This window comes from Amphiprion ocellaris, chromosome 14, assembly GCF_022539595.1.
Source record: "Amphiprion ocellaris isolate individual 3 ecotype Okinawa chromosome 14, ASM2253959v1, whole genome shotgun sequence".
Classification (NCBI taxonomy): Eukaryota; Metazoa; Chordata; class Actinopteri; family Pomacentridae; genus Amphiprion; species Amphiprion ocellaris.
Genome location: NC_072779.1, coordinates 15,294,513 through 15,316,680, shown reverse-complemented (window position 1 = coordinate 15,316,680; position 22,168 = coordinate 15,294,513). Strand labels below are relative to the sequence as shown.

Sequence of the window (22,168 nt, the reverse complement as noted above, 5' to 3'; positions counted from 1 at the left end):
TTAGACTTTGTTCCTTGGTGTGTTCAATGGTTTTCATTGAAGACTGCAGCCCTAAAATTCTACCTGACTTTTTGGACTGCCTCTTTGTAACATGAGAAACACTTTGCTGTGAAAGAAAGGAAACTGGAAAAAGGAAGGTTTTCTAATTTGATGACAAATCCACTTTCCTTGTACATAGTTTCTGACTGAAGACTACAGTTATGATGCTCCCTTTTGACCTATTTCTTTATCACAATGAAAGCTGTCAGAAAGATGTATACTTGTTTTTGCAGCAGTTAATCCACTTAAGACAGACACCTATTACCTGTATAAACAAGGCACTTAATATGCTCAGTCACTGCTTGTTTAAGATGATGTACTACAGACTTGTCTTACCCACTTTTATATTGTGTGGTCTATGATAAACACTTTCAAGAGTTTATTAAAAAAGGTTACTACTGAATTTAGAATGTAAGAACTGAAGATGTGAGATCCAATTTCAGTGTATAAAATGTGACTTTCCTCTTGATGGTTGTTAAATGGGCAAAGATCAGAATCACCAAAACTAATAATGTTGAGGCAATCACAGCTTAATAAATGTGATGTTAATTAGGCTTAAAACATCAGTTGCATTTAAAAGTTATTTTAAAGGGTTCTCTGTGCTCCCTGAAAGCATTAAGAAGCTTTTTAGCACTTCAGTGTAGCTTTCACGTGTATATGGGGCTTAACAGTAGATCAGGGCAGTTTATCCAAATACTGTTGGGTCTTGTCTTACCTTGTCCCTGACTTTCTTTTGACGGTTCACCTGAGAATCTCATCTCATCTTTCAAAATCCCAGCATGCTGACAACAGTGACCCAGTTCTATATAATGCAATCTATATAAAATAGAAATGTAAGAAGATACCCATATTTTTGAATGGAAATAGAACTCCTTAATTGGGTTCTGGGATTAAGTCTTTAGTGGAGTCTGACAGTAGTTTGTTTAGTATTTGGCAAAGAGTAACTGATTTCTTTACTGCTATCTAAAAAAACTGCACTGCAATTTGTCACCTGGCATTCTAAATTGGAGTAATGCTTGAATATTGCACTACAGTTAAAAAAACAAAAAAACAAACAATAATACAATACAATAATACAATAATATGTACAGACCCAGTATCAGTAAACTAGTTAACAGTATGCTCGACAGTTTGTGAGAAACGGGGTTGACTCATGGTAAAGTTAATCCCCACCATTGTCATCATATATGATGATAAAAGCTTGTTTTTTTCATGTTTATCTATGTATACCACTGAATACAGTTGGCTCCATTTGTTGGTGGGAAGCTGGTTAAGGATCTTGTCTACAACGTTACGCTAGCAATAGCTAATTGGTTAGTCTGCTGTCCTATCAGTTTTGTTGTTGTTGAAAAACTGGAGTGTTTTAATTATATACATAGAATATGTTTATGTCCATTTCATTAAGAAGTTTCACCACCATAATCTGCATGACCAGCTACCACTGGAGATAAGTGTCATTTTATGAACTACCCATTTTAAGGGTACCCATAAAAAATTATTTTAAACAAATAAAATTATGTTTACAGTCCGTGTGACTCACCATCACGCATTGTGTGTATCCTTGAGCGCTAACAAAAGTGTTGAATGTGTTTTGTTCCTCATAAAACATTTGCAGAGGCGATTTTGAGTATTTTAAATTCAGCGTGTTTATTAGCTAGCATTCTTCTTGATAACTGCTTTTGTTGGCGCATTGCAGCATATCTGGGGTGTTACCATCACCTGTTGGATAATGTAATGGTGTGAAACCATTGGCAGGACTGGGTACTGCTTCACCCATGTGTGTGCATGCTTATGCGTTATGTGCGTGTGAAGGAGATAAACAAAACACAGACCCACTCTTAGAGGAACATTTTCAAAGTTCAGCTAGAGCATTAAAAAAACATTTCAGTGGCTCAATCACAGTATTTTTCAAGAAATTTACTACAGAATACAGAGGGATTCCAGCATTATATAACAACAGTTCACTGCACACAGGCAACAACAAATCATTTGTGCAAAAACACTTAATTCCAGTGCCAATCGCGCTGGGTAGAACTAGGTAAACTGGTTAATTATGCTGATTACACGTGGCATAAGTTCCACATTTAGTAGCAGCAAGAAGTGACAACAAAAAGTCTTTTTCTTGTTAATGTAAAAACTATTGGAAAAAGACTTTTATGGTCCATTTTCAGTTTTAAACAGAAGCTTTCAGAGTGTAATGAGAGGATGCTGATTAGCAAGAAACATCAGCCCTCTGGAAATGGACCTCATGAGAAATTTAGTGTTATGATTTTATTTTGTTGCAGTCAGATACTCCATAGTGACTATGTTTGGCAGAAGCAACCTTACGTAAGTGTAAGACGGATGATTGCTGTAATATTAATGAAAGCTCTATGATAGTTTTGCACTTTACAAAGCTTTATTGGAACCACCACTGACAAAATGAAAATGAAGTGGTTAAAAAATTGCAAACTACATTTCCTCCCTTGTCCTGTGTTGTTGTTGGGTTTTTTTTGATTTCACATTGTGCTAATGACCTCACATACTTTCCAATTTAAAAACACGTTACCAGGAAATAGTTTTCTAATGATATTTAGGAAATGCAAGTGTTTGAGATTTTGATGATTATTGCATCTGTGTAACCACAGATAGAGCAGTCTTCTTCTTTTCTTGTTTAAAGACTTCCACTGTCAGCTAAGTTGTAACCCTTGCAGGAAATGTATTGTCAACTTCCCCCTGGACCATTACCAATGAAGTACATACCACATTGAATTGAGCTTGTTCTTTTTGCAACAGGTTTATTGCAGCTTGACATTTGTGTAATTTAATTGCTTTCTTCACTGAAGTTCTTCTCCATTGTATTGATCTGGCCTGTTAATGTGACATCATAATATCCATATGAAGTGTCAGTGCTGCCGTTCCTATGATTAATGTAGGCTAAATGTAGATTTCCCCTCCTACTACCTTTCCTTTTTTTGCAACCATCGTAACGTTGTTCGACTGTGTACTGGTGGTGCTACTCCTCGAACATAACGGTACCCTTCCCCTTCTATCACCTCATTCCTCTCATCCCACTCTTTGAGCTGGACGTGGGTGAAGCTACCGCCTCTGACTTGCCACCCACTCTATCATTACATTATTCCCTTCCATACCATCATTCTCTAGCCTCCTACTTTATGTCACGGTCCCCCCCTCTTTTGTGTCCTTATGCATAACATGCTTCGAAATCTGTCCAGCGTGTTTATACTATCATATCAGCTGTGTGTTTTTGTTTTGAAAGTGTGGTCATTTCTCAGTTTTACTGCAAAACCCTCTCTAAGTGTATCCTCTTTATATCTAAAATATGTAACATACATATGCTATTTTTCACTTAAATTCCTTGTCCTAAAGGAAGATCTTTCCCTCCTTGTTGAAGCAGAAAACCCATCATTGGAAATAGATGAAAGCAGGATAGGTCATGATGTACATTCTAAACCCAAAGCAGCAGTCTCTCCACCCACACATCTTCTTAAAGCCATATTGAAATTATATGAAAGTGGAACTGCTTGTCATTTTCCCTTGTCTCTAGGGAGAGGGGGTTGCATAATTGAGTCAAAGCAACCTACTCATTATTAGTGTCAGTGAAAATGTGTTCACGGCACTGAAACATAAAATGTACGAATACAAGAAAAGACATTTTGTCCATGTTGACAGAATTCATCTTTGTGTATTTAATTTAGTATCAATTTTTGGAGTATGTGAGTGTCTGTTTCTTCCATGCGAAGTTTTGTGGGTGGATAGTGAGTGGGTGGCTAAGGAATATTGAGTTAAAATGATTTGTGTGGAAAAATGGAATCTTAATATTGGATTTAAATTGGCTATAGTACACAGTAAAAACCATTGGGGTTAACTGATTTGTGTTCATTTCCGTATTTAAGGATGACTCTTAACTGAGAAACATGAGTGTAACAACATGAAATACAACCTCCACTTAGGGTCGGCATTGAAGTGTAAATGTGGAGGATTCAAAGAAGAACAAAGCAAGCATCACCCACTTAAAAAACAAAAATAAATATGGTGTGCTTTTAGTCTAATCTTTGATTTTTTTTTTCTTTTTCCAAATTTGGAAAAGACTAATTGAATTGGAGTTTATTTTACTGAAGTTATTGTTATTATTATTATTATTTTTTTTAAACATGGGGCTTTTTGTTGCTTAAAAATGTTCAGCTGGCGTGGCTTGCCAAGACAGAATACATGAATGTCTGTATGTTGTACAACAAATTAATCTGCCTCTGTCTCCCATAGGATCCAGCAGGAATCTTTGAGCTGGTCGAGGTTGTCGGCAATGGGACATATGGACAGGTGTACAAGGTGCGCCATGATGTGTATATCACATCCAAAAAAGCAGGATTTACATTGGAGATTGAAGTATCAGTGTTAGGTTGGTACTTGTGCAATGACTTAGCCAGGTGGAATGTGGCTCCAAAGCTCATTGTTAAATGTTCTGTACATTATTTCTAAGATTATAGCAGATGTAGGACATTGCTCTGTCAGTATATTTTTTAGCTATCACTCTAAGTTTTTAGTGGTGTTGACAAGAAGCTAAGAGACTCTACTACAGGAAAATGTAAAATAACAACAGTAAAATGTGAAGAAGCACTAAGCTACACTTAATTGGCAAAACTGTAAGATTTTTAGAAATGCAAAGTCTAAAGTTCATTTGAAACTTTACTGAACTCTATGACAATGATCCAATATGTTCTTTAATCAGGGCCGTCACGTGAAGACTGGCCAGCTGGCTGCTATCAAGGTGATGGATGTTACAGAGGAGGAAGAAGAGGAGATCAAAGCAGAAATCAACATGCTGAAAAAATACAGCCACCACCGCAACATAGCCACGTACTACGGTGCCTTTGTAAAGAAGAGTCCACCAGGACACGATGACCAACTCTGGGTATGTCTACCTTTGTACCTGTTCTGATGGTTTTATAGCAGCATGCCTCATTATTTGTGCTTGCTAAGTTTATGTTTGTCTGCACATAGCTGGTGATGGAGTTTTGCGGGGCGGGATCAGTGACCGACCTGGTCAAAAACACTAAGGGCAGCTCTCTAAAGGAGGACTGGATTGCATACATCTGCAGAGAGATCCTAAGGGTGAGAAACCATACCTGCATCAGTCAAAACAAGTCTGCAGTAGAGGTCACTACTTACTGATCTATTTTGATTTCTTTGTCTGTGAACAGGGCCTATCTCACCTCCACGCCCATAAAGTTATCCACAGAGACATCAAGGGCCAAAATGTGCTGTTAACAGAGAATGCAGAGGTCAAACTCGGTATGTCAAATCATTTAAATTAATCTTGCTGACGTAGGTCTACTGTATGCTATCTGTCATCATCTTATAAGTTTTCTTTGTCTGGTTCCTCTTTTTAAAGTTGATTTTGGGGTAAGTGCTCAGTTGGACAGGACAGTTGGACGTAGAAACACCTTCATTGGGACACCATACTGGATGGCACCTGAAGTTATTGCTTGTGATGAGAACCCTGACTCCACCTATGACTACAGGGTAACAGCGGCAGCATTGTGTTTGCGTGTATGCACTCTGCTGTAAGAACACTCTGCTGTAAGAACATAAGAAAGATGGAAACTGACCTGTTCCCCTGTGTGTTTTGCAGAGTGATATTTGGTCCTTGGGGATCACAGCTATCGAGATGGCGGAGGGAGCTCCTCGTAAGTGTATATGCTCCTTTCCCACACCTGTTTCACCTGTATGTTGGCGAATCTATGTACTAAGCAGCGTATAATTTCTCATCCCCTCAAAACCCATTCTAAAAGACCTCATGAATGAGTCTGTCTTGCATATGCAGGCTTGCTGTCTGTGTCTTCAGATGGACAGCTGACTCACTGTAATCAAGGTAGTGTAGTCGTGAGCTGGCAGTTGGCCTGTGGAGGCTGGTTGTACAGTTCTCTCTGGTCTGCTTAGTGGGGAGATGTGTCTGCCTAGAGATTTGGTGTGAAACCAAAGAAATAACAAAAATCTCACTAAAGACTAGCAGCTAAAATGTTTGTGGAAGTTTAGTAAAGACTTTGTTAACCACTGTGACTCAACACAAATAGCTTACATGGCTGAATGTACTTCTGTATTTAACTATGTAGAGTGATGGAGGTGCAGAGTTTGAGGTTAGAGGGCTTTTCCCACATAACCTTTAGTATTAGTTTAAGGCATTTACATACAGTTTACAATTTTGTGAGTAGTTTGGAAGCCAGACATTGTCCAATATGAAACTTACAGAAGACTGAGAAACTGTGAACCCTTAAATGGAATGTGTCCAGTGGTTAAACTGTTTAAATTAATATTTCTCCATATTCAGATCAGATCACTCAATGAGAAAAAGCAGTAGATGTCATTTTATTAATTCCTTACATGGTAAATAACCATTTTTGAGGGGATACAAGCACAGTATTTCTATATGCTTCATATGTCTTGAAGGCATCTTTAGGCTTCAAGTTTGTGTAGTCAAGTTTTTTAGTTCAACACTGTCAGAAAATTCTAAATGGTTGAAAGTGAGTTTTTCACATCATTGATGGAGACAACAGAGCTCTTTCAAACCAGGTTGTTACTGCTGTGAATGACATAGAGCATACAGGCCAACCGTCAAGCTGGTGTTGATGTACAATTCTAAATTATGCAGTGTGTGCTTAGTCATTCCATCAGGCTGGTTACTGAGCAGCGTTTCCACTAAAAAGATGCTGTTTTCCTTGTTTTTCCGATTAACTGTTTTTAGTAGTAGTACTAAAGCCATTGGTGAATTGATTAGTCGATCAAAAGAAAATATTGTAAGGCAAGGTTATCAATTGGTTAATTTTGCTGTTTAAAAGCATTATAAATGCATCAATTTATGTTTTGCCATACTTTGCTAAAGAAAATAATACGACAGTAGATAATGAAAAAAAATCTTGAATAACTGAAGTCATGCCTAATCTTTAAACTATCAATTGGTAACAAGGAAAAAATCAGCACTTATCTGTAGATTAGCTAAATGGACTGCATTTCACTTAGTGCATTCTACCTGCTAGCTTTATTGGTCTAAATGAATCATAAATACACATAAAAAGCTAGTATTTGCAGCATATTAAATCATTTCAATCTGATTATTTTATACTGAAAGATAACAACAGACTTGCCACAGACCAGCATGCACCTGGCCACATTTATATAATTTCTGAAAATGTAACTATATTGCCTGGTGATCCCAGAACAAGAACTACTGAGGAATATAATGCAGACAAGATAACCTACCATTTATGTTATTACAACATGATAAATGTTTCTTTTTCCTGTCTTAATTTTGCTGATTAATCAGTGATGAAAATCATCATCAATAGTGCCCTTGGTTGTTGTCTTACTCTTTATGCTGATGATTTTAATCGTAGCAACTAATCATAGATGTTTTTGTTGAGTTATATTTAAAGTTATAGCTGTCAAATTTCTAAAAACACCAGCAATTGGTGTTTTAGTCAATTTAACCTAAGGTACGCATAGACAGTTAAAAGAAAACAAAGACTTCGGTACAGTGCGGGAAAAGGTAAATCATTTAAATACAGGGCTTGTGGCCTGTCTGTATAATTGATCAACTAAATTCTTAACAAACAGAACAGTTCACTCTTGGTATGTGGTAAAGCACTAAATGAGACAACGGTTTATAACTCTGTGTTCTAAATCCTTTCCACTGACAGAATATTGACAAAACTGCCAACAGCCTCAACAGTGGATGATCCATTCATTTAAATGAATGCATGTTATATGAAGCACACATTATGAGTATATGCATGATTCCACTTGTTTTAATGTGGCCCATAAAATGCTGAAATTACTTATTTCTGTTTGCCTTTGGCTGTCTCAGTCACGTTGCATATGTCCAAAAGACTGTGTTACAAAAGCCTATTTACTGTGAAACTCTAAAGCTAACCAGTCAGGTTTAGCTACCTACCTACGCTGGGAACACAATGACTCACAGTCCTTGCTCTTACATTCAATGTAACAGTCAGCCTGAGGCACCAGGAACGATTGGATAACAGCAGCTGTAATCATGTTTTAGGATACAGAAAACATGTAATGGTGGCTAGTATTATTTCCACACACCTATGCCCATCTATGCCCAACTACAATGTTGGGCATAGATGATATTCGGTCTAGCATTACATTTATTCTGAGGTGCTTTTTGATTTATAATTTAACTCTCATAATCTCCTTCATTTCTGTAGCCTTGTGTGACATGCACCCGATGAGGGCCCTCTTTCTCATTCCCAGGAATCCCCCTCCAAAACTTAAGTCCAAGAAATGGTAAGCTAACAATCATCCTGTTATCTCTTCTTGAATTGCATGTTTATATGTGTATATATATATATATATATATATATATATATATATATATATATATATATATATATATATATATATATATATATATATATATATATATATATATATATATATATATATATATATCATATCCTAAACACTCAAAAGGCTCCCTTTACATGATGTTAGTGTGTTAAAGCCTCAAAACTTTATTATGCTGCCAAAAAAATAAGAGAAAATTGCCCAAAATAATTGAAAACAATGGAAGCATGATAGTAATTTTAACTGTTAAAGTTCAGTAGATCAGTTCTGTTCCAAGAAGTCTGATGTCAAATTACATGCGCACATTTGTATGAAGCGTGATTTGGAGTGAGACAAAACAGAGTGTCTCACTGTGGACAGTGTAAATTTAACACACTTGTAGCTTATCTCTATGCATTAAGGTGATAATGACAGTAATAACTGTAGTAGTTCACTATCTAACTTTCACGTGCAGTATAGCAGTGTGGTGACTTTACTAGTCAGTTTATTGTGCTGCAACTAACCAAGCTAAGTGCATATAAAACACACTTAATGAGAACAGCACAGACTGTACAACAAATTGCAGGAAATTTTTCAGCTTTCCAAAGCAGATGTTGTGCCTTTGTTACTTTGGGTCCATTTATGTTAGCTGTCCCTCGCTCAGATTTCAGAGTGCAACAAGGTCATGTACTTTTGTCTCCGTACTGAAACGAATACAGTTGTACACAGCAAGAAACTGAAGGCATTTAAACTGATGTCATATTTTTTTCTTCTACCCTGTGTTATTACTCCTATGACTTGTCCTGCTACTCATTAATACACCCATTTAGCTGAGTTTATGGTTCCACAGCATTCACAATGCAATGTTTCTTTGACAATGTTCACAATTCTAATCATAAAGAAGGTGTCAATGAACAATTATGCTAATATAAAAATATAGGTGAATGATAGGCTCAGTTACATCATCAGTTGAATGCAAATACAATGAATTCAGCACAAAGTTGCCAAGCATAGACTTTGTCCCACATGAATCTATAATTATTATTGGATCAGGATTCTGGGCAATATCGGCCCATCTGTCAGCTGTTTGATGTCTCCCTGCCCTACCGTCTCTCTCTCAAGTTTATCAGCCTCTGACCTCCTCCTTCCTCTAGGTCCAAGAAATTTATTGACTTTATAGAGGGTTGTCTTGTGAAGACATATCCCAGCCGGCCATCCACAGAGCAGCTGCTCAAGCATTCCTTCATCAGGGACCAGCCCACTGAGCGGCAAGTCCGAATTCAGCTCAAAGACCACATTGACCGTACTCGCAAGAAAAGGGGAGAGAAAGGTAAGCAAATGAGACGGAAAGAACCTCAAAAGATGTAACAGAAGAATACTGTCAGATTGGATGCCACAATATTTATTCATGTAATGGTTTGACTTCTCTGTATTTAAATTTTTCTCATAGAAGAGACAGAATATGAGTACAGTGGTAGTGATGAAGAGGATGAAAATCGTGGAGATGATCGAGAGTCAAGGTATTTGCACTTTGTCTGTCCAAGTAGTGTGAATCCTTGACTTGGATTCTCTCTGAGAATGATCCCCTGAAAATCTTCTCCCTCAATATCTTCAGTTCAATCCTTAATGTGCCTGGTGAGTCCACCCTGAGGCGGGACTTCCAGCGTCTGCAGCAGGAGAACAAAGAGCGCTCAGAGGCTCACAAGCGGCAGCAGGCCCAACTGGCAGCTCAGCGCCGGGATCCTGAGGAGCACAAGAGGCAACTGTTGCATGACCGGCAGAAACGCATTGAAGAGCAGAAGGAACAGCGTCGCCGTCTTGAAGAGGTAATGGTCAACAAGGGAGCTAATACTTTTAGAAGAAATAGTTTGACAACATAAAACCTGCCTTTATTTGTTTTCATCATGAGAGTTGCAAAGATACCATTTCCATATTTGAACATTAAATATCAATCTGGAGCTTGGCTTTATCCAAAGTTAAAAACAATAAACCTATAAACACTTAAAAGTAAAGCTTCTACCACAACTATGTTTTGGCAAATGTTGAAAATCGAAAACACCATAATTTAATTTTTATTTTTAATTTTAACATTTCTGTCTTGTAATTATTAGTCTGCCAAGGATTCAGAGCTTCAGCAAAGTTATGTGATGATCGATGTTGGTTTGTCTGTCTGTCTGTCTCTCTGTTAGCAACATTGCTCAAAAATGGATCAACGGATTTGGATGAAATTTTCAAGGTCGGTCAGAAATGACACAAGGACCAAGTGATTAGATTTTGGCAGTGATGCGGCTTATAGTCTGGATCCACAATTTTTTTAAAGATGTCGGAAATGATACAATGACTGAGCAGCATTGGTGGAATACTGCACTCTCTGAGTGTTTTTCTTGTTGTAAAGTTTGAAACATCACTTTACCCAGTATCGTCCAACAATTATTACTATTTTCTACCCTGTAGTGAGATTTGAGGTCTTCGACTTTCAAATCAGAAAGTGCTCCAAAGTCAACACTGTTGATAAAAAACATGTCTCCACCTCCTCGCTGTCTCATCTAGCTGTTAGAAAAAAGCAACATTGATACCGTTTTACAAACAAGTAGATGTTGTAACTGTTATGTTAGTCGAGTATCAACAGTTGGAACTTTAAAATGAAATCCCACCTGTGCATAAATCCCCTCCCTATTCCAAAAAATGAAAACACCTTAAACAAGTGTCTGTTTTTTAGATATACACATTCATAGTAATGTTGCATATTACATTTACCCCAAATTTTTACAACCAACTTGCTGCTTATCATTGTGTTTTTGTTATCTGGTGTTGGTTTTGATTCATTTTAATCCATTTCTGAAATGCAAACACATTGTATTCAGTCAGGGGTAGAATAGCATCTCAGACTTGCTTTCAAAATTGACCTTGATTTTGTAATTCATTGTAATCCTGCACATTTTGCTAGAAGCTAGTTATACTAATACATTATTCAACACAACATTTTTACTTCAAAGCAAAACAGTCCAATGGAAATATGAGGTTCCTTGTACGTAATGTGTATGCACTTGTTCTTATCACTCACCTGCAATCACTGCTCGTGGTTTCCTTTTCTTTGCTCTTTATCAAGGCTCCAATACTAACGTTTTGTTCTGCAACTACTTGAATGTATAAATAAGGAAAGCACTCAGAGAGCGCGGTACTCCGCGAAGGCTGCTCAGTTGTTGTATGATTTCCTGACAGAAAAGTCCCAATAAGTCCACAGCAGTAGATTTGTAGTAGGATCGCAATCGTTTGATCGTCAGCAGGCAGCTGACGTAATGTTCAGTTGTTGTCATAGTTGCAGTGTCACCGTGCTGCTATCTCGCAATGATACAGAAATTTTTAACAAATCTGTGGATCCAGACTATGAGCCTCATCAGTGCCAAAATTTAATCAGGCGCTCCTTGTGTCATTTCTGACCTTCCCTGAAAATTTGTGAAAACTGTGAAAGACAGTGTAGCTCTGAGGAAAACGGATATGCATTGTTAATTCCATAAATATTCGCTTAAATGGGATGATTTGTAGCCTAGAACAAGGTGTTTTGACAGAATTATTTTTTGTAAAAACAATGGTATGAAAAGGTAGGTTTATCCTTATGGCGTATGCGGATAAGCAAGTTGTATGAATGCTCAAGATTCAGACTTTCTCTACATGAAGAACACTCATCAGTCTTTGAGTTTGGGTAACAGTTTGAACTAACCCTGGAGACTGTATGTCTTAATTTAACTGATGTAATGCATTATTAATTATATGCATGCTATTTTTACAATATAATTCACTGTGTTCCCAAATGAAAGATTAAAATTATACATTCATACTGAAAAAGTATATGCAGAAACAAACAATGATCACATGTTGGCCATCTCATATCTGGGTTGCTTATGACATGCAGTCCTGTCATCCTTTTATATTTTACCTTTAACCACAATGTTTTTGTTCTGAACAGTCTTTTACTTTACATGTTGATTTATACAGTGTACAGGCAAGTATTGGTTTAAATACGGTAGCAGCTGAAGTAGAGTGTTGATGTACACTTGCAAATACTTCACATCCCCTGAATCTGCATCCTCCAAATCAACATGCCATCTTCTCTACTGAGTATTTGAACTTGCTTTGAAATTGACATGTAGTATAGACTTGACAAAATGTTGTGTTAGACATTATTTATGAAGAGAGAGCGCACATAACTCAAGACTTTAAAAGACATACCTACATAACCTAGCTAATTGCTGGGCAGCCTACAAAGTGTCAGCACCTGTGAAGTTTCTGAGGACTTATGTGGAATTTGAATGAGGCACACATAATTGCACTATTGTTGAAGATATTTTACCGCAGTAAGATTCTACTGCCCTTCTCTACCTCCACCTCCTCGCTGTCTCATCTAGCTGTTTTGTCCAACAGTTAAGTGCAGTCAACAACTTGTCATGAGTGTTTTGTGGCACTGCCAAGCTCGGGGCTTGGGATTTCACCATAAAGAACAAATCTTTTTCAGTGTCCCTTAAACAGTAGATAAAATACTGCTACCTGTCAAAAGCAAGGAGCTGTCACTCGAGTCTGAATCAGAACAGCACATTGAGAAGTTGATTGGGATGCTATAGGTGTGTGTATGTTTGTGAGAATGTCTCACAGAGTCTATTCTCTACTCTGCACTCCTGCTTCCTTTAGTGCTTTTTTCCAGCTCTTTGCAGGAGAGAATTTGCTCACAAGCAGGCTAATTCCTATTTACAACCAAAGCCTCTCTGCTCATTTCTCTTCTTCCTGTCACCCTTCTCTCCCAGCAACAGAGGAAAGAGCGAGAGATGGTGAGGCAGCAAGAAAAGGGTCCCCATCGGAGAATTGACGATATGAGACGGGAGGAAGATAGAAGGCTGGCAGAGAGAGAGCAGGTAACCAACCACAGGAGACATGGGGCTGCCATCAGCCAATCAGTGTGAAGTGTGGGCGTGTCTGTCAGAAACACTGTGCAAGTTGCTCTGGTGGTGAAATTCCATGAGTAGGTTGCCATAGCAGCAAGGGTCTAAATTAGTGTATTTACTCAGAGATGAGTTTTCTGTGGGTGAGCTCTCTGCATCTCTTATGCTCTGTTTCCAGTCTACCCTCACTAACACAAGAGTCTGGCATCATCACCTTGTATTGCCAAATACTGATTTTATGTCAGTATGCTACCTCACAACAGTCATAGAGTGCTGCTAAATACTTTATTTATTCAAAGTCTAGCAATTTATGGCAGTCTCTACGTAGTGCTGGTGTGATGTTTTAATGTTCACATTTATTTCTCTCTTTAAATTGTTGTAAACAGTGACGGAGTGTGTGTTTTGCTACTGAAAGTAATTGTCTGAATTGTGGAATTTTCTTACCAGGTTAACACATAGTTTCTGTCACATGAACAGAATTACATAACTCCTGTCTGCTTCTGTCTTCAACCCCTCCCCCATATACTTTCATTTTTACTACCTTAATGCTTATCATTCCTTCCTCTTACCTTTCTTCAGGAGTTTATCAGACATAAGTTAGAAGAGGAGCAGCGGCAGTTAGAAATCCTCCAGCAGCAGTTGCTTCAGGAGCAGGCACTGCTAATGGTAACTGGTCATTAGTACTCCTTAATCATCTCCTATTTTGACTGCAGAGGTTTCCATGTCCACCTCTTGGTGATAGTACTGCATCAGTAAAAGAGATTAAATGATCAGCACTGACATATACTGTAGATGTCAATGTGGCTGCTTCTGTTCTCATCACAACAAATACTGCAGTGTTACATCATGTCTGTTTGTGTTTGGCTTAGCTGCTCTCCGGTGGAGTAACAGTCAGCTGAGTTTTACAAAAAAGTTCAAAAAGCTGACCTTGAATTTCTAATAAATAGGTAGATTCTTGGTGTGCAAGACCTTGACATAAATTTGCTCTACATTTCAAAATATTGATGCCATTCCTACAGTATTGCATGTCCTGAGAATGCTTTCAAAAAGCATGCAATGACCTAGTTTTGGGGCATATTTTGGCAGTTTACAAGTCTATGTTGCCTACATTGAAAGGTAGAATTACCACATTCCTGGCATCCTTGTTTTAGCTTCGTCCTGTGGAGCGTAGGAATTGCTGTCATTTGGATTGAACTCTTTGTTTTTTCACATATCCCTCCTAGGTTACACACACACACACACACACACCCACACACATAATACCTGTGTGTATTCGTGCTTTCATAGGGACCACAGCACAGAGTTAGCCACAGGGCACTGCCCCTGCTGCAGTTTTAGGGAGTCAATGCTATGTTCAAGGGCAGTTACAGAGAAGATGTGCACTACAAGCCTTAAGAAACAGTGCTGTGAACCTGAAATTTTTCTGAGTATATGCCCTGTGCCCTGTATGTGGAGCATTATCTTGAAGTAGTGTCCAGTTCAACTAATACTTCCATTGTATACAGCAGATGTAAGCCACTCTCCTGTTGTTAGCTCCCAACTGTATAATACATCTACAAGTGATGAACTCTATTCCTCTCCCGCTATTTTAATTAAATCTGCCAGTACAAACTTTACACTTCAAGCTGCTTTTTCACAGTAAGAACCTTCCTGTTGTGCCTTTCATTAAAATTTTGTTAGATGTTGTAAAGATAGTAGCAGGTACTCTACAGTGTAAATCAAATAATAAATCATCCACTTCAAAAAAATCTTAAGAAAATTAACAGAAAGCACGAATCAAGAGGAACCATTGGACAGATGTCATTGACAGCTGCAGTAAGTGTAAAGTCAGCCACATCAACTGCTCAATTAAAAAAACTTATTAAAAACACAAAATGCTTTTCTGAAGCTCTTTTTCATTAGGGAATAAGTACATTTTAGGGTAGTGAGGCATGAACAGGAGCAAAGAAGCTCAGCAAAAGTCTGAGCAATTATTTGTTCACAACAGACAATTGGGTCCTGTCTATTACATTATAAAGCCATTCTCCTTATTACCTTCATAAAGGAATAGCATTCTATGATCATAATAGCCCGCAATGATTTGCAGTTTAAGCAGTTAATAAGATGAAATGAGAACAAGTATTTAACTCGGGAAAATACTTTTTAATTGGTGTACCTAAGATTGTTTATATTCATCAGTGCAGCTTCATACCAGGCACTCAGATAGTTACTAGATCTAATCTCAGTTCTTAAAAAAGCAAGGTGAAGTTGAGCCTATATGGTTGTGACTCATTGTGGAAACTCCTTAACCTCTGAAGCTTTCATTTTTCTTTTATTTATTGTTTCCCTATGAATGCAGTAGCCCTCAAAAGGCTTGGAGACCCATGCCTACAACTCAACAATGACAAACCAATAAGTCAACTGACTCATTTTTGCAGATGGTTGAATATAGAATATAAAAAGCTTTAGCTACAGACATGATCAATATTCTTCTTATGTGGACTTAAAATTATATAATATACTAAAATAGGAGTTTATAGATATGATAAAGCCCAAAAAATGTATCAGGTCAGTGACTGAAATCAGTGTTGGACAGTGCATGTGGTAATGTGCAAACATCAACATGTAGTTAAAGCAAGAGGAGCCTTTCTGTTTCCACATGCAGTGGTTCAGTTACAACCTTGCATAGTGTGTCTGTTGGGTCCAGTTTAAGGCTAACAACATATTGACTGCATTGTGTTTTTTTGCTCAGGAATACAAGCGCAAGCAGCTTGAGGAACAGCGTCAGTCAGAGCGGCTGCAGAGACAGCTGCAGCAAGAGCATGCCTATTTGGTCTCTCTGCAACAACAGCAGCAAGAAAAGAAGCCCCAGCTTTATCACTACAACAAAAACCTGGAGCCCAACAATAAACCTACCTGGGCCCGTGAGGTAATAGTGTTACCTGCATTTGAAGCATTACATGCCACTCTCACAAGTTGGTGCACTGCAGACTAATTCCCTCTTTCACTGTCCTAATTCCAGGTGGAGGAGCGAAGTAAGCTTAACAGACAGGGCTCACCTAAAATCTGCACCACTGTCTCTGACACTGCCATCCAGTCACGCTCTGACTCAATCAGCCAGTCAGGAGGGGTCCAGTCTGTACAGACCCCACCGATGCAGAGGCCAGTTGAACCCCAAGGGGGGCAGAGCAAGGTGGGTTTAAAATTCAATTAATTTAATTCTCCAGGAGAACAGCAGAAGACACAAGTGCTTGTGCTTGCTCTTTCTCTGATTTTTTAGCTTCTCTACCCTGAATTGTCTGTGCTACCTTATTTACACCTTCTTTTTCTTCTTTTCTCTCCTTTTCCACACATGCATTGCCACTTGTTATCCACATGTCACAATCTCACTTCAACACACAAACACAATCATGCATTCTTCTCCTCTACGGCCTGCTTCTCCGACTGCCTTTTGCGTACTTCCTTCCGCTCGGCTGCTCCTCCCTCCTGGTGTACTGCTGCTCCTGTCCTCTGCAGTTCCAGATGGCTCACCTGGTTCCACTAAAACCTTATGCTGCCCCTGTCCCTCGCTCCCAGTCCCTCTGTGATCAGCCCACTAAGACTATGTCCGCCTTCCCCACCCAGGACCCCTCCCTCACCCCCACACCCCGCCCCATCCATTCTAGAGAGCTGGTGCGTCAGAACTCGGACCCCACTTCTGAAACCCCAGCACCACAAGCACATCAAATCAGGGAGGATCGTGGACCCTGGATCCGCCTGCCAGATGTAGAACTCCCACCCAAGGTAAGATGCAGTGGCTGATTTTGATTCAGCATTAATTGTGCCCCCCAAACGATAACTCCAATTTGCACTTTAACACATTTCTCATATCCACTCAGCATTATGCAAGATTTTATATAGTTGGACTACAGCTAGTAATCTGACATTGAAAGGTCTCACTTTAAACTGTTTTTCCACTTACTGTTTTGTCTTGGTGTTGCTGTTCTCATTTGCTTACATCTAGGAAAAACTCTTGTGAAGCTGAACTTGAGCATTATATTTATGTGATTATCTCAGAAGGTGGTATATACAATAAAAATGCATCTTGGTCAATCAATTATTAAATTACTGTTGCTTAATAAACCTTTCAGTTACTTTGTAAGCTACCACAAAATACTAGTAAATGTAAGAATATGATTTTAATGTCCTTAGATTCCCCAGAGGACAGCTTCTATTGCCACAGCTCTCAACACCAACCTAACATCTGGAATACGGCATCCAGTAAGAGCCAGGTACTGAAGACAGCCAAATGCTTTGAGAAGATATGTCCGTAAATTAGTGCCTTTTAAATGGTGGTGAGCTGTAATGACAAGTTGAGTTGACTGATTTGTGTCCCCGTGGCAGCAATCCAGATCTCAGCCGCAATGATCGCTGGGAGAGAGGAGACAGTATGAACATCATATCCAATCTGCCCCAGACTGGCTCCCTGGAGAGGCATCGCATCCTCAGTGAGTCCCTGCCTCCCAAATGCTATTTCTCAGCAGACTGTCTTCGCAGGAAGTCTAATTTCAGATTCATAACTAAACTGTACAATGTTATTTTCAGGTTCCTCCAAAATGGATTCACCCATTCTCTCCCATGATAGTCGTCATAAGCCAGGAGAGTCACGAACCTCCTCCCGTCCCGGGCGCCCCGCCGTAAGTGCTTCTCTCAAACAGACATTATATTGGTCACCCCTTCACTCTCCCCTACTTATGAAGCTACTTTTAACATTACTATTAAGCCATAGAAAAGCAGTTATAGAAAAAAAGGCTGACTTGCTGTGCTTAGTTTGATGCACTTGTTCTGTAAAATGGCTTAAAGTATACTAACTGAAAGTTTTCTCCTCATTTTAACTTTACACTTAAGGCACTGTTGCTATTTCCCCTTATGTTTCTCCTCTTTTCAAATCCCTGTTGTTGACTTTACCTCAAATGTGCAGAGTTACAAGAGAGCTATAGGGGAGGTTAGTATCACTGTGTCTTCTTGTGCTATGTGATGCTCAATGTCCATGCATGACTTTGTATTTTTGTTTGGCTGTATAATGTTCAAAGAGAATTAAAAGCATGATCTAGACTGTCTTCATTTATGGGGTAAATCATGTTTGGTCTATAAATTAAATTATTTTCTTTCTATAAAAGCCTTTTAATTGTGTTTGCATTTACTCTGTTACCATGTGGACACCCTACACTCAGCCTTGTAATCATTTTAATCACTTACGTTGGGACTGTTTCTGCGCTCATCCTCCCGATGACCCCTCATGTTAAATTGTGTTTGGATTGTCTTCAATAGTAGTCGTGCATATATTACTGTTATGGATTTTGCTACTTTATTTGAAAAGCTGGAATTATGTTTAAAATGTCTTTAAAATGCCTTTGTAAAGTAAACTGTGGTCACATGTGTGCAGGACCATGGCCTCTTTGCCAAGGAACGTGCTGAGGAACCACCAAGACCCCCGGTCAAGGCCAATGATTACTCCTCCTCTTCAGAGAGCAGCGAGAGTAGTGAAGAAAGCGAGAGTGGCGAGGGAGCAGAGGAGGAAGAAAGCCCCACAGATCGGTAACACTAACACCCCCAAATACTGACAACTCAGGAAACCAACATTTGTTTCTTTTGCTTCAACTTTACTTTTGAATAAAAAGTTAAGTACTTCTGTAAAACTGTGTTACACTTTATGCACTGGATCTTCTCCATTACAAAACTGGCCTGGTCCTGTGTCATCCTTGACTTCTGTTCCTGTTGTGATGGCAGTCACAGGGACGCAGACACTGATTCAGTCAACACCATGGTGGTTCATGAAGACGAGGGTGAGGGGGGAGAAGGAGAGCAAGCTGGAGGCTATGGGGATCAGACCATGCTGGTGCAGAGAGTGAGTCATCTGTATATGTAATGAGGCTGAAAATGCATTGTGATTTCATGGAGAAATTAACGCAATATGTGTCAGAGAACATTATAAAGCAGTAAAAGACAAGGGCACTTTGTCCATGTTGTTGTTAGGTGTTGTTGTGGAGGAATTTTCCATATACCCACAATTAAGTCTGATAAATTAAGATGTCTGAAACATAAATTGTGACATTAAAGACAGTGCCAAGTATCTCTTCAATAAACAGTAATGTTACATAGATAAAGTTTCTGCATTGCACATCTTTTGTTGGTAACTGTCAGACTTTTAGTTTCACAATTTAGCTTTTTTTATTTTGTAGATTGCCAAAAGCCACCCTTAAACCAACCCCAGTAAGGCTGGTGGATATTTTTGAGATATTAATAGTGACAGACACACGACAGTGTACATCTTCCAGGAGGCTCATAATGAGTTGAATGGGAGACTTGTCACCTTCGCTAAAGCATAATAGTTGTGTGTGTATTTCAGTATACAGTAAAGGTGTGTTTGTGACAAGCTAAATTTATACTACTGAATTCCAGGAAAAGATACAGAGTTATTTATTTGTTTGTCATTATAAATAAAATGACAACTGCAATATGGTGCACACAGAAAAAAATTTTGATTAGTCACACATACAGGAACTATGCTTTCTGGTATCAAAGTAAGTTTTCAAACCAGTCTCTCTGACTGAAACAGAAATTCAGCACTTTAGAACAGTAGCAGTCCATTATTTATGTCACTGTCTGGATTGGTCAGTTAATATCTTCAAGGAATCCACGTTGTAAATTCTTATGCAAATGGAATTCTTCCCATGAAGTCCTGAATTTACGTAAAATATGCTTTGGAAAAAACAGAAGATGTAAGTCCATCCACCCATTAGCTTATACCGCTTTATATTGTCGTGGGTCAGGAGACTATTCCAGCTAACAGTGGGTGAGAGGTGGGATCCACACATGATAGGCCATCGCAGAGCTAACACAGAGTGACTGACATTCATACTCACACTCACATCTACAGCCAATTTAGAGTCCTTAATTAACCCACCATTGCATGTCTTTGGACTTTGTGAGTTAGCATTAGCAACTGGGAGAATAGGGAGAATATGCAAACACCACACAGAAAGACCTTAGCTGACCCGCTGGTTCAAACCCAGAACCTTCTTGCTGCACCAACAAATCATGAATTTCTTTCTTTCTTAGAGAACATCATGTATAGTTTGTCCGCAGCATACATTTAAAAGTTCTACCTGTAGAAAATTCAGGTTTTTGTAGAGCATCAGTCAGACATACTACTGTTTTATACTCTGGCCTTCAAAAAGTGCAATACTTTTAGTTTCCCCCTTTTTTAAACTAGTAACTTTTTAGTGTGGCAGTAAAACACTCCAAGTCTTGTTCAGTTTTTGGGAAGTATACATGTGTCCATGACAGCAGAACCGGGACTATTCAGATAACCATTTGGAATCAGATGATGGTGAGAGAAAGCAGAACAGAATTCTAGATAAACCTTTACAGCTGCTTATAACTAACAAGGGGACATCAGTGACATAATAGACATAACAGTGTGCTGGTTCCCACAGTATTTAGCACATTAAGCTGACTTTTTAAACACAAAACATTTACTTTAGTTTTTGTGGTTACTGTGGGCCCACCATACATCTTATCTAGTAATTGGTGCAGCAGATTAGCCTAAATGTAAGCCTGTTGTGTCTTTATGTAATACATGGCATTCTGTGTGTGTGTGTGTACGTGCGTGTGTATGTATTGTACCTGAAAGACCCCAGAGAAGCGGAGCCATAATGGATACACTAACTTGCCAGATGTGGTGCAGCCCTCCCACTCCCCCACTGATTCAGCCACTCACTCCTCTCCAGGGAAGGATTCTGTTTATGATGTAAGTTTCACTGATGCTAAGTATCAGTCCTATATTCCCGGTTTATTTTTATGTGCTCCATATTTGTCATGATTTCAGCCATAAAATTCACCCTTAACACTTCAGTCAGTCAGTTCAGTTTGTTAGTGTACTGTCATCAGTAATATGCATCTTAAAATTGTTTTAATGAAGCACAGAGGATATAATTTTTAACATTTTGTCAGACAAAATAAAATCTATACCGATATGATTGATGGTTGATTTAAACAGCACTATCCTACTCATGTATCCATTCTGCCCCACCAGTATCAGTCCAGAGGTTTGGTTAAGGCATCTGGGAAGTCCTCCTTTACCACCTTTGTGGATCTGGGCATGTACCAGTCACCAGGTACAGGGGATAACATGTCTATCACTGGTGAGTCAGACGCTTTTCAAATGTCTTGCAACATCTGCTTTGAGGTGTTGAACATTGAACAAGGAAGCAATAGCTGACTGAAAAAGTGTTCATTACGTCATCCATTGACGTTCTTTCTTGTGCAGTGAAGAGAAGTTTTGCCTGAGAATATTTCTTATTGCATTACATAAGTTCTATGAAAATGCAGTTTGTGAATGGACTGTCATTTCCATTTAATGGAGAGGAATAATTGAACATTTGTGCCTTGGTTTTATGTCTTGTTCCAGTTTGCTTTGGTTTGTATGTGCCCTCTATGATTAAGCCTCTCTTACTGCTGTCTCTGTGTGTAGGCTCCAGGTTTGAGCAGCTGAAGATGGAGGTAAGAAAAGGATCCATGGTGAATGTCAACCCCACCAACACACGCCCCCCCAATGACACACCTGAGATCCGCAAATACAAGAAAAGGTTCAACTCTGAGATCCTGTGTGCTGCACTTTGGGGTGAGAACTGATTAAGTGCAAAAAAATCAATGAAAAGTGCAGAGATTAAATGCCTCAGACTCACTTTATCACTGAAATTATGGTGTATCTGTTGAGTAAACAGGCTCAGGTTCAACACATATAGACTACAGAGAAATCAGTCAGATTGTTGAACCTCCCCAAAAGATAAATTATTTTAACCTTTGTTATTTTACCACTTTTTATATGTCCA

The 22,168-nt window shown here is 38.8% G+C and overlaps 1 protein-coding gene across 5 annotated transcripts in view; it reads left to right on the top strand.

Annotated features, from left to right (window-relative positions):
• The window catches only part of mink1 (misshapen-like kinase 1), a 32,890-nt gene that overhangs the window by 2,000 nt on the left and 8,722 nt on the right, over positions 1-22,168 (top strand). The window contains exons 2-25 of one of the 5 annotated variants that reach the window (XM_055017247.1): positions 4,303-4,368; positions 4,769-4,951; positions 5,041-5,151; positions 5,241-5,331; positions 5,432-5,562; positions 5,672-5,726; positions 8,262-8,340; positions 9,534-9,709; positions 9,830-9,899; positions 9,995-10,205; positions 13,179-13,286; positions 13,893-13,979; positions 16,045-16,221; positions 16,315-16,485; positions 16,809-17,075; positions 17,484-17,563; positions 17,676-17,779; positions 17,877-17,968; positions 18,253-18,276; positions 18,718-18,869; positions 19,062-19,179; positions 20,968-21,084; positions 21,370-21,478; positions 21,808-21,957. In XM_055017247.1, coding sequence (XP_054873222.1) covers positions 4,303-4,368; positions 4,769-4,951; positions 5,041-5,151; positions 5,241-5,331; positions 5,432-5,562; positions 5,672-5,726; positions 8,262-8,340; positions 9,534-9,709; positions 9,830-9,899; positions 9,995-10,205; positions 13,179-13,286; positions 13,893-13,979; positions 16,045-16,221; positions 16,315-16,485; positions 16,809-17,075; positions 17,484-17,563; positions 17,676-17,779; positions 17,877-17,968; positions 18,253-18,276; positions 18,718-18,869; positions 19,062-19,179; positions 20,968-21,084; positions 21,370-21,478; positions 21,808-21,957 — 2,929 coding nt within the window. The remainder of the gene's footprint in view (positions 1-4,302; positions 4,369-4,768; positions 4,952-5,040; positions 5,152-5,240; positions 5,332-5,431; positions 5,563-5,671; positions 5,727-8,261; positions 8,341-9,533; positions 9,710-9,829; positions 9,900-9,994; positions 10,206-13,178; positions 13,287-13,892; positions 13,980-16,044; positions 16,222-16,314; positions 16,486-16,808; positions 17,076-17,483; positions 17,564-17,675; positions 17,780-17,876; positions 17,969-18,252; positions 18,277-18,717; positions 18,870-19,061; positions 19,180-20,967; positions 21,085-21,369; positions 21,479-21,807; positions 21,958-22,168) is intronic. The other 4 variants (XM_055017250.1, XM_055017249.1, XM_055017248.1 and 1 more) reach the window with 4 other exon arrangements.